The sequence below is a fragment of the Coniosporium apollinis genome, assembly GCF_000281105.1.
Source record: "Coniosporium apollinis CBS 100218 chromosome Unknown supercont1.40, whole genome shotgun sequence".
NCBI classification, from domain to species: domain Eukaryota; kingdom Fungi; phylum Ascomycota; class Dothideomycetes; genus Coniosporium; species Coniosporium apollinis.
In genome coordinates, this window is record NW_006913302.1 from 312,207 (window position 1) to 327,036 (window position 14,830).

The window sequence follows — 14,830 nt, forward strand, 5'->3', positions numbered from 1 at the left end:
GACTAGAGATATGTCGACAAATGGGAACCGCGTACAAAAACACGACTGTATGCTGGCGTCGATAGTTTCACAGTTCTCCCCTCACTGGAGAACATGGGACTGAGAACCAAACCCTCCGGACGACTTGAGACTAAGGAACGCAAAGAATGGGAACACGGTTGTCCAACAGCGGGCGTCAGAGCCGTATCAAATGTGCTCTGCTCCTGCATCGTGGGGGAATCCAACATAGTTGGAGCTGGACACGAGGCCAATAGAATCTATTCCGCAGCTTTCAGCCTCAAGCCACTTGAGCAGGTCAGCATGCCCGACTCGTGTTCTCGTCCCACTCATGACTGCTGATGTTCATATTGAGACTCTTCTTATCGTAACTACGATTGGCCGACATTCCATACTTTCCACTAAGGACTAGATTGAGTATACGATGGCTCGCGAGGAAGTGTCGTAGCGTCCAATATGGTCACGTGAGTAGACGAAACGTCACATGATATAGTATTAGCCATCAATAGCGTCGCATTTGCATACTCTGTGAATGTGAGACTCGACCAAAGCAAGCTTAGAGCGTTGATAGATCCCTATTCACAGAATCTAATGTATAAAGACTTTATAGCTCCTTTGCGCCCTTCCCCCCAAACCTCGCTCTCCACCGCCCAATCTTCCCCTGCAGGACCCCCTTCAACCCCGCAAGTCCCCGTTTCTCCACCTCGTCGGCGCCGACGAAGCGTCGTACAAGGATGTTGAAGATGCTGCCGAACCCCAGTGCCATGACCGTGCTCGTCAAAATAATGACGTTATATGGCATACTAAAATCAGGTGTCGGCAGCGGAAGCAGCAGGCTCGTCGTGCGGACGTAGACGCCTTTGGGTGACTCTTCTCCAGAAGACGAGAGGAGGCGGATTACCGCCGGTGCAACATCGAAGCCGCGGTTGGCGTCAGGAGGGTATTCAGTGTAGCGCAGGATGGCCTTGTCGAAGTCGTAGGAGAGCGTGAGGGTCGATGCGGGCGGGATTGTGAGGAGGAGCTCGAGATGGGTGCCACGACGGCGGTCGACGGCGGGACGGTAGTAAGTTTCTTTGATGGGGTGCGTGTAGCTAGAGTTGTCGCTGGTGGGTGTGATCGTGGCCTTGAGGGTGTGCAGGTAGGGCTTCATAAACCAGGGCAGGGATTCGAGATACGCCAGGTCGACGGCTGCATCTGAAGGGTTGGTAATGACGGCTTGGACACCGCCGCGTTCTTGACCATGGCCGACGATTGAGCGGGTGGCGTAGAGGGGGGATTGCGGCAGCGGTATCGTAGTCTCAAGGGACTGTTCGGCGAGAAAGAGGTCAAAATCTTCGCCTGTTGGAAGCTCGTAGCAGCGGAGGAAGCCCCCTTCCCGCATACGTTGAGCGTGGTATCCCTGCGTACGGACTTCGACATCCCGCTCGGGGGGCACGTTGAGGCACACTGTTTCCGACTCATCCCCCTCGGCTGCTGTAAGCGGGCATGCGCCTTTCAACGGACGTCCGAATATCTCAGCGACGCTCCACGACGGCTCCAGGACATGGTCTAGCGGATAGCAAGAATCCTGTGAACTGTACGGCTTCGAGGTATCACAAGTAATATCCTCTATCTTTACGGGGCGGGGGATCGGATTGTCGCGAGGTCGCTTCGACCGGTCGATGTCCAGCACCATGTCTACTGTCTGCTCAATCTCAATGATACACTCGCCACCATCCGTGGGACAAACCGGTCTGACGTCGATCGACATGGTTTGCCATGATGCGTCGAATAGCTTATGACCGTCCAGCAAGCTTGATATACCTGCTTTACCCTTGCAGGGGAGCAGCTTGAGGAACGGCGTCAGGTTCTCCGTGCAGACCACCTCATGCGGCAGGGCGCCATGAAGGAGGTGCAGATTGGCATCCTGATGGTTCCCCTCTGGCTGAAAGATCTCGACAGGTCGTATTGTCTTAGTCGAGTCTATGAAGTTCAACGATGCGCAGAAAAGGCCAGAAAGGGCGTTGGTGAGTGTCAGCCATCGTGCATTCGCCCTGCCATATGCTTAGCATATATCCATACATCTGAAGAGTTATTTGCCCTACTCGCCATCCGTCTCTGCTTCTACCCACGCCCATAGCTCCACACCCGTACCCCCCTCTCTTGCTCCATTCCAAGGCCTTGCACCCCAGCTTTCTGCATCCCAGCGACCGAAACTGAACCGTAAATGAAGCTCTTTGGTGTGGGCATGCTGAAGTATCTGCCCTACGGATCGCGGGAGGTATCTGAAGTTCTGTTGCTCGAAGCTCGATAAAGACTCGTTACTGCGGAAGTTGAATGAGGCTAGTAGTGCATTCTGAGGGAGTGGGCGGAGGAGCAGGCGCTCGTGATAATCAGAAGACGACGCTAAAATGACCTGGGAGAAGAACAAGCACAGAAAGGACAGAAGGAAGCGGACATGAAGGAGCATTGCGGCTCTTCAGCCGGGGGTTGTGATGCGCTGCGGAGGGCACTTCGGGGGTGCTGGCCGCCGCAAACCCATGGTCGACGGGCATTGCAGAAGCGAGCAGCGGCGGCGCGTCTTCCGCGAGAACCGCATCCGAACTTTCTCGAGAGCTTCGAGGTTAGCGACACAAACTGTGCTCCACCATCAACAGCCTGAAAGTTGCAGCGCCATTCTCACTCAAGTCCACGGGCTTCGTCTATCGACATCTGTGCTAAGATCGAGTAAAAGCCCATAAAAAAACCGCCCACCATGGCGGCGGAACAGCGCAAGCTGCTCGGTGGGCATACGCTCCGCACTCTACCTATACGCGTTCACTAACACTATCTGCTCAGAGCAGCTCATGGGCGAGCAACTAATGTCCGGCCCCGGCACCCGCGCGCCCCAACTCTCCATCACCGACCCCAAAGTCTGCCGCTCCTACCTCGTCGGCACGTGTCCCCACGACCTGTTCACAAACACCAAGCAAGACTTCGGCCCGTGTCCGAAAACGCATTCCGAGGCGCTAAAGAACGAGTACGACAGCGCGAGCGAGGAGCAGAAGAAACGGTGGGGCTTCGAGTACGACTACCTGCGGGACATGCAGAAGTACGTCGACGAGTGCAATCGGAGGATCGATACCGCGCAGAGGAGGCTTGAGAAGACGCCGGATGAGATTCGGCAGACGAATGCGCTGGTGAGTTGCGCGCAGTTGTTGCGGCGCATGAGTAGGAGTGCTAACGCGAGATGGTACAGCTCAAGCAAATCTCCGACCTCACCATCACCATCGAAAGCGGCCTCTTCGAGGTCCAGATCCTCGCTGAGGAAGGCGCCGTAAACACGGCCGTGACGGAGTTCTTCAAGGTTAAGCAGGCGAAGCACACGAAGGAGGATCGGGAACGGGAGCTCAAGGCGCTGTCAGACACCTCAGGGCCCTCGGGCCACCAGAAATTGCAAGTTTGCGATGTGTGCGGTGCGTATCTCAGCAGACTAGACAACGATAGGCGGCTGGCGGATCACTTCTACGGGAAGATGCATTTGGGGTACGCACAGATGCGGAAGACGTACGAGGAGCTACAGAAGCAGCTGAAGGGCAGGCCACCACCGCAGCGACAGGAGGAGCATAGTCCGGCTGGGCCTAGAGGGGAATATGACGGTGGATATGGAGATCGCGGATTTGGGAGAGGTGGATATAGGGGCGGTGGGGGAGGCTTCGGTCGCGGCGGCGGAGGGTTCAGGGGGAGAGGTGGCTACGGGCAGAGATGGTAGCCTGGAGTGGTCTGTGAACATTGCATTGCGGGAGCAGGGCGTTGGGGTGTTTGACTGAACGGATATCCAGAGGTTTGTAATTGAAGCATGTACGAGTTGGACGGATTTCAAAAGCTCAAGGCTCAAGTATGACATAGTATTGCATCTCGAATTTCCTCCTCTGAGATGGCGGTCCATTACAATTATCAAGTCCTATTCAGCGCTCGTCGTCTCTCTTAGGAACTGTGTCAAGACACTCTCCTCATCCTGGCCATGTCCTCACTCCTGATTTGAACAAACAATGATAAAAACAACTCTTGCTCCATTCATCTAGCATCATTCTCAAAGTTCCAATCCCCTTGGAAAGCCAATATATCCGGTCTTACCGTAGCGGATGTGACCAAAGGAGAAATGCGAAAAGGCAAAACAGCCAGCAATAAGAAGAATCAAACCTCAGACCGTAACAATCGGCGGATGTCCTGTAGCAGGTTGGACATTGGACACTCTTATCCGAATTCCGCTGGGTAACAGGTTGGTCACTAGACGCTTTCAGCCGCCCACATTCGCACGCACCGACGTTCCGATCTGGTTGAAAGCTGATGATTGTTCTAGATTCATGTACCTTTATCCTTCGGGTTGGACCGCGACCGGCATATCTACCGCATGGAACATTCTAACCTTTCACAAGCAATTTTGTTTGATGGCAGGATGAGCTTTTTGCAGCGGGGATGCTGGCCGGTCAACGTCAAAGGTCTGAAGGGAGAGGACCGTGTCATTCATGTAGACTGCGAGCAGCTTATGCCAAGCCGTCCAATCCAAAACCAGGCGCACAATAAACCAGAAGCGTGAAGTTACGCAGAGCAGAGGTGAGAGAGTTTGTTGTTGCTGTGTAGGTTGGCCCCACCTGTCTTTCGCGATACAGTCCAGCTCGAAGTCTGACGATGCCAACAAGAGCCGATCAACCCAAGGGCGTACGCCTGCCCAATGCGAGTCTAGTCCAACGCCAGCGCTTGCAGCGCTCATCGACAACCAAGGGGTATGTGCAGGAGGGGGACGCTCAAGAATAACAAAGAGGAAGAGAATGTAGATGAAAGGAAGTCAGCGCCGCCATCATTTACCAAAGCGTGTAACCACCATCGATGGTGCAATTGTTGCCGGTCATGTAAGACGATGCATCCGAAGCGAGGTAAACCGCGAGGTTGTTCAGGTCGTCGACAGCACCGAGCCTCTTCTGCGGCGTCTGCTCGATCCAGATCTTCTTCTGTGCGTCGAGCGCCGGGACGCGGTTCAACGCGGTATCCATGTAGCCCGGCGAGATGGCATTGACCCGGATGTTGTGTTTGGCCCATTCGGCGGCGAGAGACTTGGTGAGCATAACGACACCGGCCTTGGAAGTGTTGTAGCAGCACTGCTCCTGTGGGTAGTTTACAACGCTGCCGGACATCGAGGCGATGTTGACGATGGAGCCGCCGTGACCGGCGGAGATCATGTGCTTGCCGACGGCTTGCGAGACGAGGAAGGTGCCCGTGATGTTGATGTCGATTAAGCGGCGGAACATTTCTGTGTCGTACGTCTCGGCTGGGATGTTTGAGCTGTGAGGATTGACGTTAGTGGATGTTGTCGTACGGAAGGAGAGGAGGGAGTCTTACTCGGCGATGCCGGCGGAGTTGATAAGCACATCGATGGTGCCGTAGTGACCGACGATGTCGTTAACAGCCCGGATGATGGAGTTGCCATCGCGGACGTCGACCATGTAGAAACGGGCGTCGACACCGGTCTCTTCGCTGAGTTCCTTGGCGGCTTTCTCACCAAGTTGTTGCTGAACGTCCATGATTGCGATTCCACGAACGCTGACCTCTGCCATGGCTTGAGCCATGTTGAAGCCGAGTCCACGACCAGCGCTGCCAAATCGATGAGCTAATGGACAGTGAAGAGACGTGAAGAGAGACCTACCCAGTAACGACTGCGACCTTGCCGGGCAAGGTGAACTTGGCCATGGTGGGCGTGAGGCGCGGAAGGAGAGAACTGTCGAAAGCAACAGCAGCTTTGTGCTCGTCGGCGCCGGGAGGGTTGACTGGTCCTGAGGTCTTTCCGACTGTCAGCTCAGATGATTGCCGTTCGCCACCGGTGAAGGTGACGATAGGAACCTTTTCTGCCTTGACAAGGTCTTGTGGCCTGGAAGTGACGGCAGAAAAGGGTCGGGTGATGATGCTGGTGCGGGGAACAGCGGCCTTCCTGACAATACGCTGAGCAATTCTCGACAGCATCTTTGCAATGAAGGAGCCGTCGTAGGAAGGATATAGTGGTAAAGTCCGAGGTGCGTATTTATCAGAAAGATGTTGTCGCTGGAGTGCCTGCGGGCGTCAATGGAGGTAGAGATGAACGAAGTCTGAATGAAAGATGAAAAGCAGAAGGCTGCGGATCGAGTCGCCTATATCTTTTCTTCGGTTGTTTTGAGGGACCCGCTTGATCTTTAGGAAGGACGGGTAATCTTTCTAGAAGGAAGTTGCGTAGTGCTGAGCGGATATCCAGCGTGATTTTTATGCTGTTGTGAGTAGGAGCGTTTGGAGGCAGTACAAAGGTTGTTTCCAGAACGAAACAAACTAAGTATAGAATTTGGAAGTTACCAAGCGTGCCGTTTGGCCCTGTGGGCCCACGTGCCCTTCTAAAAGGTGAAGTGCGAGATTGTGTAGTGAAGGAAATGACCGGTTCAGTACCTAACTGAAGGGGTTGCGCCTTCCTCGAAGTTTGGTTGACGTCCAACGAAGTGCGCACTTGAAAATATTGAAAGGATTGGGGTGTACAGTGAGGTAGTCGCCAGCCTGGGGGGAACATCACGAGTTTATGGAGACATTATGGCCCGGTTTCCTAGATGCATTAAATCAAGCACGGTGAATACCGGAGTAGCGTACAACTAAGCAACCGGCAAAACATGAGGCTGCCAACGGACACTGAGAAAAAGCTGCACCAGGAAAGTTTCTTCTAGGAAATCAGTTGCTACGTTACCATGCTCTTCAGAATGCTGGTTTGGCATAGAAAGATCCCAACAAGGGTGAGGCGCCTTATTGAAGGGGCAAGAGGTTTTTTGGCACCGGTGGCGACTTAGAGTGTCCGCTAGATCTTATCCATGGTATCTACTGAACAATCTGCAGCGCCAAAAACCCTGTACCATAAACTCTGAACGCCTTGCTATGCGAGAAGGAATTACTGAAAGAGACTGACTAGCATGCGCCCTGCCTAACCCCAGACTTGACTGATCCATCCATCATAACCCCCGGAGTAGCCGGAGACACCTCAAACGGTTTCCACGTAGTTACTGCCCACACGTCAGCACTGTTTCGTCAAGGTTGTGTATGCAAATGTACTCACCTCGGAAAGACACCTTCTCGATCACCGATCCTCCCCGTCCACCAATCCGTCGGATTCTCCGTCCTCTTAATGATCGTGATGATCTCACCCTTCTTGAACCCCAGATCGCCTGGCTGATCCGCGTCGAAGGTGAACTTCGCAACCGCCTGGTTCTGACTCATACTCGCTGCCTTCGGTCTGAAAACCGGCTTCGGCGCCGTCGGCCGCGATGGCTTAGGTTTGTCACTGTACTCGTAGTCATCCCCGACGTTGCTACTTGTGCGCGTGCGGCCTTGGAGACGGTCAAACGTCTCATTCGGATTGGCGCGAGTGGAGAAGGAGCGGTTGACACCTCCTGCACTGCCTGGCGTACGGTCGTATACGTCGTCGGCCCAGGTAGAAGCGCGCTGCGGCCGATCGCGGTACTCGTATCCATCCTCTCCCGACGCGCCTGTTCGATCTGACCGTACGCCTTCGCCATAAGCCGCTCCCGATCGACCTTGCCATACGACATCCTCGTGCCTGTCATCATAGACGGGTACGTCGTTGTACATTGCGTCTGGGTCCGCGCCAGCACCTACTCCGGTGAAGGCGCGGGAGCTGAGAACACGCATCAAAGCGTCCGCGGCTGGAGGAACAGGTACTGAGCCTTCGAGTAGTTGAACTGCGGTCACGGGCCGGCCGTACAGCTTCTTGTTCGCGTCGCTGCGTTCGATAATAATAGAGCCTTCCAGCGACACGCCCGCGAATAGGCCCTTGGTCTTGCTGTAGGCAAACACGCCCGCCACGCTCTTCAGACTCGCCGCGCCTGCGGCCTCCGCGTTGCGGCCTACAGGCCCTGCCGCGATTGATACGTTGCCGCCGAGCTGTATGCTGCCCATCTGCGCGAACGTTTTCACGGCGGCGGCATTGTTCAGGATGAAGACGAAGTCCGTGAGCTCGAATCCGAGTTGGCCGCCGAAACCTCCGCCGGCGGTCCCAATTGCGCTGGGCGCAGACCATGAGCCATCGGACAGGCGCGCGACGACTATGCCGGAGCCAAAGCGGACGGTGCCGAGGAAGCCGGCTTTGAAGACTGATAGTATCGCGAGGCCCTAGAGCGGTTTGTCAGTGACTGCGCTTGGCACTCCGCCGGGGGTTTGAGCGGGGTTTAGGAGATTTGTGCGCTGGCTTGCGGAGCTTTGAGATAGTAGTTGCGGGCGTACCTTTGCGTGCGCGAGGACTTGCGGAGGTATGATCTTGTCAGGACCGAAGGCCTGCCGTGGGTCGACGAATGACGCGAGAATCTTGCCTGCCTTGCGACATTCCGAGCTCATCGACGAGGGCAGCGGGTTGTTGATTCCCATAGGCATTTTGGCGGTTATTTGGAATAGCGAAAGGGTTATCTACAGAAAGACAGTGAGGTGTTGAAGAAGGATTTGGCGTAATATGTATGGAGGATTTCAGCAGCAGTCCGGAGCACCGCGGAGCGACGGACAAGGTGGAGCTGGAGTCGGGTGAGCTGCGCCCAGGGTGACGACGATTACGGTGCGCTCTCCGGGCGTAACGCGAATGCTTATTGCCACAAGGTAGACCAGTGACTTGTAATATGGTACTTCCAATATGAAACCACTGGATTCAAGTAAGCAGCGTTCTGTTCCGATATCAGGAATATCTCCCCACGATGTGATGTAATTCTCCAAGTCGGCGATCGTTCGGCCTTTGATCGTCCAGGGCTGCAGATTAGATAAGCCCTACAGGAAATGCCAACCTTGAAGTTACAAAGACACCTGCGTCAGTCAAGCCAGAAAGCACACGACAGGCAAACCCGGCCGCATATCAGAATAATCTCCTCCCGAACACAAGCTCCGACGTACGAACCGCCCCTGGTTCTCCCCCGAAGCCGCCATAGAAAAGCACCCCCAACCAACCTCCTAACCGTGCGCAACCTCCTCAGGCCCCCCCTCCACCTTTCCCCCACCACCACCATGTCCGACGCCTACGAGCGCGAGCGCCAAAACAACTCCCGCCTCGACGAGCTCGCCTCAAAGGTCTCCGCACTCCGGGGCGTAACTGTCGACATCTACGACAACGCGCGGGACCAGCGGGTCATCGACAGCAGCAACGAGGTCTTCTCTTCTTTCGGGACCAGTCTGAAGGGCAGCGCGACGCGGCTGGGCAGGATGGCTGCGAGTGGGAACAAGGTCGCTGTGCTCAAGCTCGCGGGGATAGTTAGCGCGGTTGTGATTGTGCTGTGGTGGATTAGTGGGTTTTTCTTCTGAGTTGGCAGAAGAGAGGAGAAGCCTTTGGGGATGAAGAGGGTCGCGGGAGGGGATGGAAGACGAGCGACAAGTTTCGCTTGCATGCATGGCATGCGTACCGAAGGGAGAGGGCGACAAGGGGCGCAGGAGAGGTCAATCACGCGCAACGGACAGAAGGGTGACTTCAGAGCATTATACAGGCTGGACAGAGCGTCAGAACCGGCGTGGTGCAAGCATTACGGCGTTACGGCACATGACGTTTGGCGCACTGGAACTGGCAACAGGCATTTACAGCACGATTTCAGCACTTCGGAACATTGAGCTGTCTTTAATCATCTTTTGACTCTGCCTGCTTTCTGGCGGTCGCAGAGTTCCCAAACTGTCGCCTCTCCAAGCCGCAGTGACGTTACTCCCAAACATTCGAAAACAAATCATCGCTCGTGAAGCCACCTGCCGGCTTCAATGGCTTGCTGGTCGTCTTTACCGGAGATGTAGCGGATGGTGCACTGCTCCAGCCGCCAAAATCCTCATCAGCGCTCACCTGCGTCGGAGCCGGCTTAGCGGTGCCACCGCTAGCGCCCCATCCGAAGTTGTTGGTACTTGATGCGGTAGGGGCCGCAGAGGGGGCTTGAGTAGTCGTGTTGCTGCTCCAGGCTTCGGTCGAGCCCCAGGGATCCATGTTCAGTCCACTGGAGTAATTCGTGGTTAAGGGCGGCGCCGGTTTTGGCGGGGCTTGCGGCTGCGAAAGAGGTGCAGGTGCTGAAAGGTTGAATGCAGAGTTCAGACTCGCTGACGGCTGAGAAACAGGAGGCTTAGGTGGAGCGGATGGCTGTGGCGCAGGAGCCGCGAAACCGAAGAGATCATCCATGCCGCCAGTGGCAGAAGGCTTGGGAGGCACCGCACTGATTGGAGATGTAGCGGAGGCGAAGTCACCGAAACCGCTGGAGGAGCTGAACGTTCTTTGTGATGGCGGTGGCGCGGCAGCTGGCTTCGTAGCTTTCGGAAGGGCATCGAAGAAACTGCCGCCGCCGCTTATGCTCGGAGCGGCTGCTGCAGAGCGCTGACTCGAGGCACTGGTAAGGCCAGCAAAGGGCGAGGGTTTTGGCTGCTGGGTTGCGGGCGACGCGAAACTTAGGCCACTGAAGGCATCGCTCAAGCCTCCAAACGCGGATTGCTGTGCTTGCGGTGGTTGCGTGGAAGGCGACTGCAGGCCTCCAAAAGATCCGGCTGACTGATGGTGTGGTTGTGGTGGGGCGGCAGCTGGTTTCGGGGTAGACGCGTAAAGGGATAGTATGGATTGTTTCAGGTCAGGTCTTGAGGGGACAGATGCGTTTGGTACGGCCGTAGTGGTTGAAGACCGTGGTGGAGGCGCAGACTGCGTGCCACCGAAGAAGTCCAGGCCCAAAAGCGAGTCGCCGGGCTTTGTCTGCTTGGGCGCAGCTGGCTCTCCTTTGGGTGGTGGCGGTCGAGTAATGGATGGCTCTGTAGTGCTCGGTCGGGGCGGTGCAGACGCTGTGTCATCTCCAAAGAGGTCAATATTCGGTGCGCGGCTAGCTGATGACTGTCGTGGCTGACTCGATGTCGCTGCTGCCCGCTGTGAATTGGAACGATCCATCTTCGCCTTCTCCTGTACAACGTTCAACGGCTAGGTAGCGGTCAGCCCTTGCCGCGTGTTGCGATTATGACAGCGCTCAACATACCACATCGTCGTCTGCGTCAGCATCGAGCGTCGCGGGGTCTGGCATGCCACCGTCCATTACCCATCGCTTCGATTCGTACTTTGTCCGAATAAAGTTCTCCATCTTGCTATCGAGGTGTCAGCCTTGCTAGGCGAGGGCGCGCAGGCTGATACGCACGCTTCTGACGGCACATGGCCTGGAGCGAGTTTGGCTTCCCAGTATCTGAAGCGTGTTAGCCAGCGCCACTATATGAGTAGCGTGTCAGCTGACTTGTTTGCTCTTGCGTTGCCCCACCGCAGCATGCTCTGTAGCTGTTCGTCTGTCCAAGAGTCCAAATCCACGGACTTGACCCTGCTGATGTGTGTCCCCATGCCACGATGTATCCCAGAGCATCTTGACTCGTAAGCTTCCGCTCGTCATGCGCACATGGGGTAGGGTGTTCTACCGGATGCAGATGAATACCCCTAGGTTCCAGCTCGCCCATCTTGGGTCTGTAGGACGGCAGGGTCAGCATGAATATACTGAGACAGCAGCACTATGACTATACGCTTATTCCGCTTGCAATCCGCACAGCTCTTGTTGCCTTCAAGCTTCGTCAGGCTCTTGAGTGTCGCCTGGTTCTGGGCAGCGCGGTCCGCCGCCGGGTTCGGGCGTCGCGACATTCTGGCTATTCGTGGGGCAAACCAGTGTTTGTAGGATCGGGGAAGGGTCGAGGATGTAGTCCTGGTGAGTAAAGGTAGCAGCCTGGAGTGGTTGTAATTATCAATCGATCGACTGGAAGACACAGTGGGCAATCCGCAACCCGGAGTTTCATCAATCACCACCGACGGTTGACGTCTGACGTGGGGTCTTGGCACGAACCACTTCGCGGCGGAACGCCCACAACCCTTTGTTCTCACCAGTCGTCCTCGCCAACGCTGCGTTTCTTTGCCCACAACAGACACTGAGCTCCGTCTCAGCTGGTCTACGCTTGCAAATGAGAAATTCGGAGTAATCTTCAACCTCTCGCCTTCTCACACGGGGCGCGAGTCGCACCTTTGTGTGAGCATCTGGCAGCTGCCTGTGAGGGCCTGGCGTGACTTCACGTCTGCACTCGGCATCAGAAATCTCAGGACTAGGGCCGCCTTCTACAGACTGCGGCCTGAATGCCTATGGGAGCCGGTGCGAAGATTGTGTGCTGTGCGAAAGCATGGTGATACTTTAGTGCAATACGCGGCGTACTGGGACTCATGTCCGACAACTCCTGAAAAGGACATGTCTGAAAAGGCAAACCAATAGGACATGAGGAAAGGTATCATTCAATTCCGATTACTCTGGCGAGGACGACTCAAATTTTTTGGGCATCGAAGACGGACTCTACACCTCCACGTGGTGAAGCCTGGGAACCTCTTCTTCGTGAAGAGAGCCAAGTAGAGACGCAGCTACTGATTACAATCTTATGGGAAACCCTTCGAGACGTGATTCAAGTATCTCTTGTTTTCGGATAGTGACTACAGCGGTCCTACCGGTGGTGCCCTTTGACGAAAGCGCGCAGGGGAGAATGGAAAGTAACCAGCGACCTTAACGAACATAACATAGGCGCAGAGTTCATCACGGTGATTGTAGCATTGCTTCGCCATGAATGAAATCCTATCGGATCTGAATGCGGAAGAACATCCTGTGACTCGAGCTTTCAGGGAAAGCGGAGGCCCGCGTACGCCGAAAGAAAAGCGTTTTCAACAACTGCAGTGTGTCGTAATGGCTCCATCGCATGCTAATCTCTTTCAATCGCTCATTGCTACCAACTGCTTACTCCCACCAATCACATGGTCCCCGACGTACCCCCACCAGACTTCCCACCCCCAGCCTTCGGGGCGCTCCCCCCTCCACTCGTCCTCTGCCTACCAGACTCACTATCCTTACTCTCTGACGAAGAACTCTCCGCCGGGGCACCCTTCGGATCATTTGGTTGACTGGCGTCTATATTGGCCGGGCTCATCTCCAGCGGGTTGTTGTCCTACAACCCAAATGCTAGTATCAGCACGAGGCCTTAGGGAGCATCGCAACATCACACCAAGCTTCAACAGAAGAGATGAATGAACGCTCCACTAACGTCCGACTGTGATTGACCCACCTCCCCGCTCTCCTTGTCTGCGGTTTTCTTCTCCTGCTCCGGGCTGGTCTGGTTCGGGTCGAAGGCTGCTTGCTCCATCGCGGCGGACTGCTGATCCGAGCCGGACTTGCTGTATTCGTCGCCCATGGGCTCGAGGTCGTCCTTGCCCTGGGCGTTTTTAGAGGGGAACGCGACAACGCGTGTCTGGTGGAGGCCGCGGATGGAGGTGACACGGGTAACGGTCTGGATGGTGGCCCGTAGCCGGGTGGTGCTCGCCATGCGCTTTGCTGAGGTTGCGAGGAACATGATGGGGGTTGCGCGGGGGATTGTCTGAGGTTATTATGAAGGTGCGGGAGATGCGCGATGTAACTGATTCGCTGGGGAATCTGCAGTAGCGTCGGTCGTGGATGTCGCCTCGGATCTGGAGATGAGTATTGAGGGAATTGAGCCTCACTTGACAATCAATTGCGCGACAGAGAAAGTGGTGCGGTAAAAGCTACCGTGGTGTTGAAGGTCGCGGCTCGAGATGAAGTCGCTTCGTCTCGACAGGGATGTCGATTGACGTCACGCCCGGCCACAGCTCCTGGTCGGTCATCATGAGGTCGTCTCTTAGAACGACAGCATCATCGTGCCTGAGCATGCGAGCCGTCAGCAGACCAATGCTGTGTTCAATCGAAGCGGGAAGGTTGGCCGTCCACTAGTTGACTGGCACACTGACTCGCTCACCAATTCAGCTTTAATATGAGCATCGTTGTTCCTGGCTATGGGTACATAGAGAAGGCAGCATGCAATCCAAGACGAATGCCGCTCGAACGCTTGAGATGACTTGATAGTACAAGAAGCAAACCACCCCACGAATTCCCAGACCAGTTGCAGTACGAGAGATGTCCAATAGCCATGCTGGTATCCAACGCCCAACGCCATGCTGAGGATGCGAGAGCCGTTTTCTGATAGTCGAAGTGGCGGACAAGATCCTGCCTTCTAATGCAGTGACCCTATTGACATGATCTTGCGGTCTTGTCAGGGAAAGCTCAGGTCGTCCGGCATGACGAAGCCCTTGGAGTTGAAGTCGTCTCGGATGAACCTCGTCATCGCATCGAGCTTCTTGCGCTGGATATGTAAGGCGCCAAGCTTGATGTCCTTGTCCCGTAGGCTCATATGGCTGGCAGCCTCCGCCCGCAGCTCTCTGGATGATGGACTGGGTGAGTCAGTCCCCTGCGCCGAGTCTTGCCGCGGCGATAGATCCAATCTCTCAATGGCTTCCGCGCTTGAACCACCGTCGGAAGGCTCGAAAGACGGATACCGAGGATCTCCCGTTGCTTCTGCTGTCATCTTGAACACCCCCTTCCGGGTGGGCGGAACACCTCCAACAAGCACGAGCAACAGCATCGGCTGGATCGCACGGATGATGAGATTGTTGCTATCGAATTCGATCGTAAGGGTTTGCAACAACTTGTTCTGAGTGGCCTTCGACGAGCCGTCTGTTCGGGAGGCGTCTTCATCGTGCGACGAGACGATGGCTTTCTCGTGGTCTTTCCAGGCCATGGAGATCAGTGCAGCCTGATCTCGAAGCTCTTTGATATTCGCCGGTGTAGAGTAGGCGAGCAGGGTGCCGTTGGGTGACATGATGCTATTCAGGTTAGGGACGATGCTGAGAGCTGTCTGATATCTCCAACTTACAACATCCGCGGGTAAAGCTTAGGATCGACATTCTTTGCCAGTAGCTCGCTGAGCTTCCTTGCGTTGAGCATGATCGTGGGACTTT

General features: G+C 55.4%; 8 protein-coding genes across 8 annotated transcripts; 2 read left to right on the forward strand and 6 right to left on the reverse strand.

Annotated features, from left to right (window-relative positions):
• Positions 1-601: 601 nt before the first annotated feature.
• Positions 602-2,446, reverse strand: W97_07342 (uncharacterized protein; the record flags this gene model as incomplete). The annotated part of the gene is made up of 2 exons (XM_007785320.1): positions 602-2,030; positions 2,082-2,446. 2 exons carry the CDS (start codon positions 2,444-2,446, stop codon positions 602-604), a joined length of 1,794 nt encoding a protein of 597 aa, XP_007783510.1.
• A 285-nt stretch (positions 2,447-2,731) lies between these two features.
• On the forward strand, positions 2,732-3,727 carry W97_07343 (uncharacterized protein; the record flags this gene model as incomplete). Its single annotated transcript, XM_007785321.1, has 3 exons — positions 2,732-2,759; positions 2,815-3,155; positions 3,215-3,727. The coding sequence occupies 3 exons, from the start codon at positions 2,732-2,734 to the stop codon at positions 3,725-3,727; spliced, it is 882 nt and encodes a 293-aa protein (XP_007783511.1).
• Positions 3,728-4,820: 1,093 nt separating this feature from the next.
• W97_07344 (uncharacterized protein) lies at positions 4,821-5,973 on the reverse strand (the record flags this gene model as incomplete). The annotated part of the gene is made up of 3 exons (XM_007785322.1): positions 4,821-5,298; positions 5,356-5,607; positions 5,660-5,973. The coding sequence occupies 3 exons, from the start codon at positions 5,971-5,973 to the stop codon at positions 4,821-4,823; spliced, it is 1,044 nt and encodes a 347-aa protein (XP_007783512.1).
• A 1,027-nt stretch (positions 5,974-7,000) lies between these two features.
• On the reverse strand, positions 7,001-8,406 carry W97_07345 (uncharacterized protein; the record flags this gene model as incomplete). The annotated part of the gene is made up of 3 exons (XM_007785323.1): positions 7,001-7,022; positions 7,076-8,148; positions 8,260-8,406. 3 exons carry the CDS (start codon positions 8,404-8,406, stop codon positions 7,001-7,003), a joined length of 1,242 nt encoding a protein of 413 aa, XP_007783513.1.
• Positions 8,407-9,021: 615 nt separating this feature from the next.
• Positions 9,022-9,315, forward strand: W97_07346 (blocked early in transport 1; the record flags this gene model as incomplete). Its single annotated transcript, XM_007785324.1, has 1 exon — positions 9,022-9,315. The coding sequence occupies one exon, from the start codon at positions 9,022-9,024 to the stop codon at positions 9,313-9,315; it is 294 nt and encodes a 97-aa protein (XP_007783514.1).
• Positions 9,316-9,700: 385 nt separating this feature from the next.
• Positions 9,701-11,635, reverse strand: W97_07347 (uncharacterized protein; the record flags this gene model as incomplete). Its single annotated transcript, XM_007785325.1, has 6 exons — positions 9,701-10,939; positions 10,995-11,100; positions 11,151-11,195; positions 11,244-11,366; positions 11,419-11,464; positions 11,521-11,635. The coding sequence occupies 6 exons, from the start codon at positions 11,633-11,635 to the stop codon at positions 9,701-9,703; spliced, it is 1,674 nt and encodes a 557-aa protein (XP_007783515.1).
• A 1,139-nt stretch (positions 11,636-12,774) lies between these two features.
• W97_07348 (uncharacterized protein) lies at positions 12,775-13,371 on the reverse strand (the record flags this gene model as incomplete). Its single annotated transcript, XM_007785326.1, has 2 exons — positions 12,775-12,969; positions 13,087-13,371. The coding sequence occupies 2 exons, from the start codon at positions 13,369-13,371 to the stop codon at positions 12,775-12,777; spliced, it is 480 nt and encodes a 159-aa protein (XP_007783516.1).
• A 714-nt stretch (positions 13,372-14,085) lies between these two features.
• On the reverse strand, positions 14,086-14,816 carry W97_07349 (uncharacterized protein; the record flags this gene model as incomplete). The annotated part of the gene is made up of 2 exons (XM_007785327.1): positions 14,086-14,695; positions 14,746-14,816. 2 exons carry the CDS (start codon positions 14,814-14,816, stop codon positions 14,086-14,088), a joined length of 681 nt encoding a protein of 226 aa, XP_007783517.1.
• Positions 14,817-14,830: the final 14 nt, after the last annotated feature.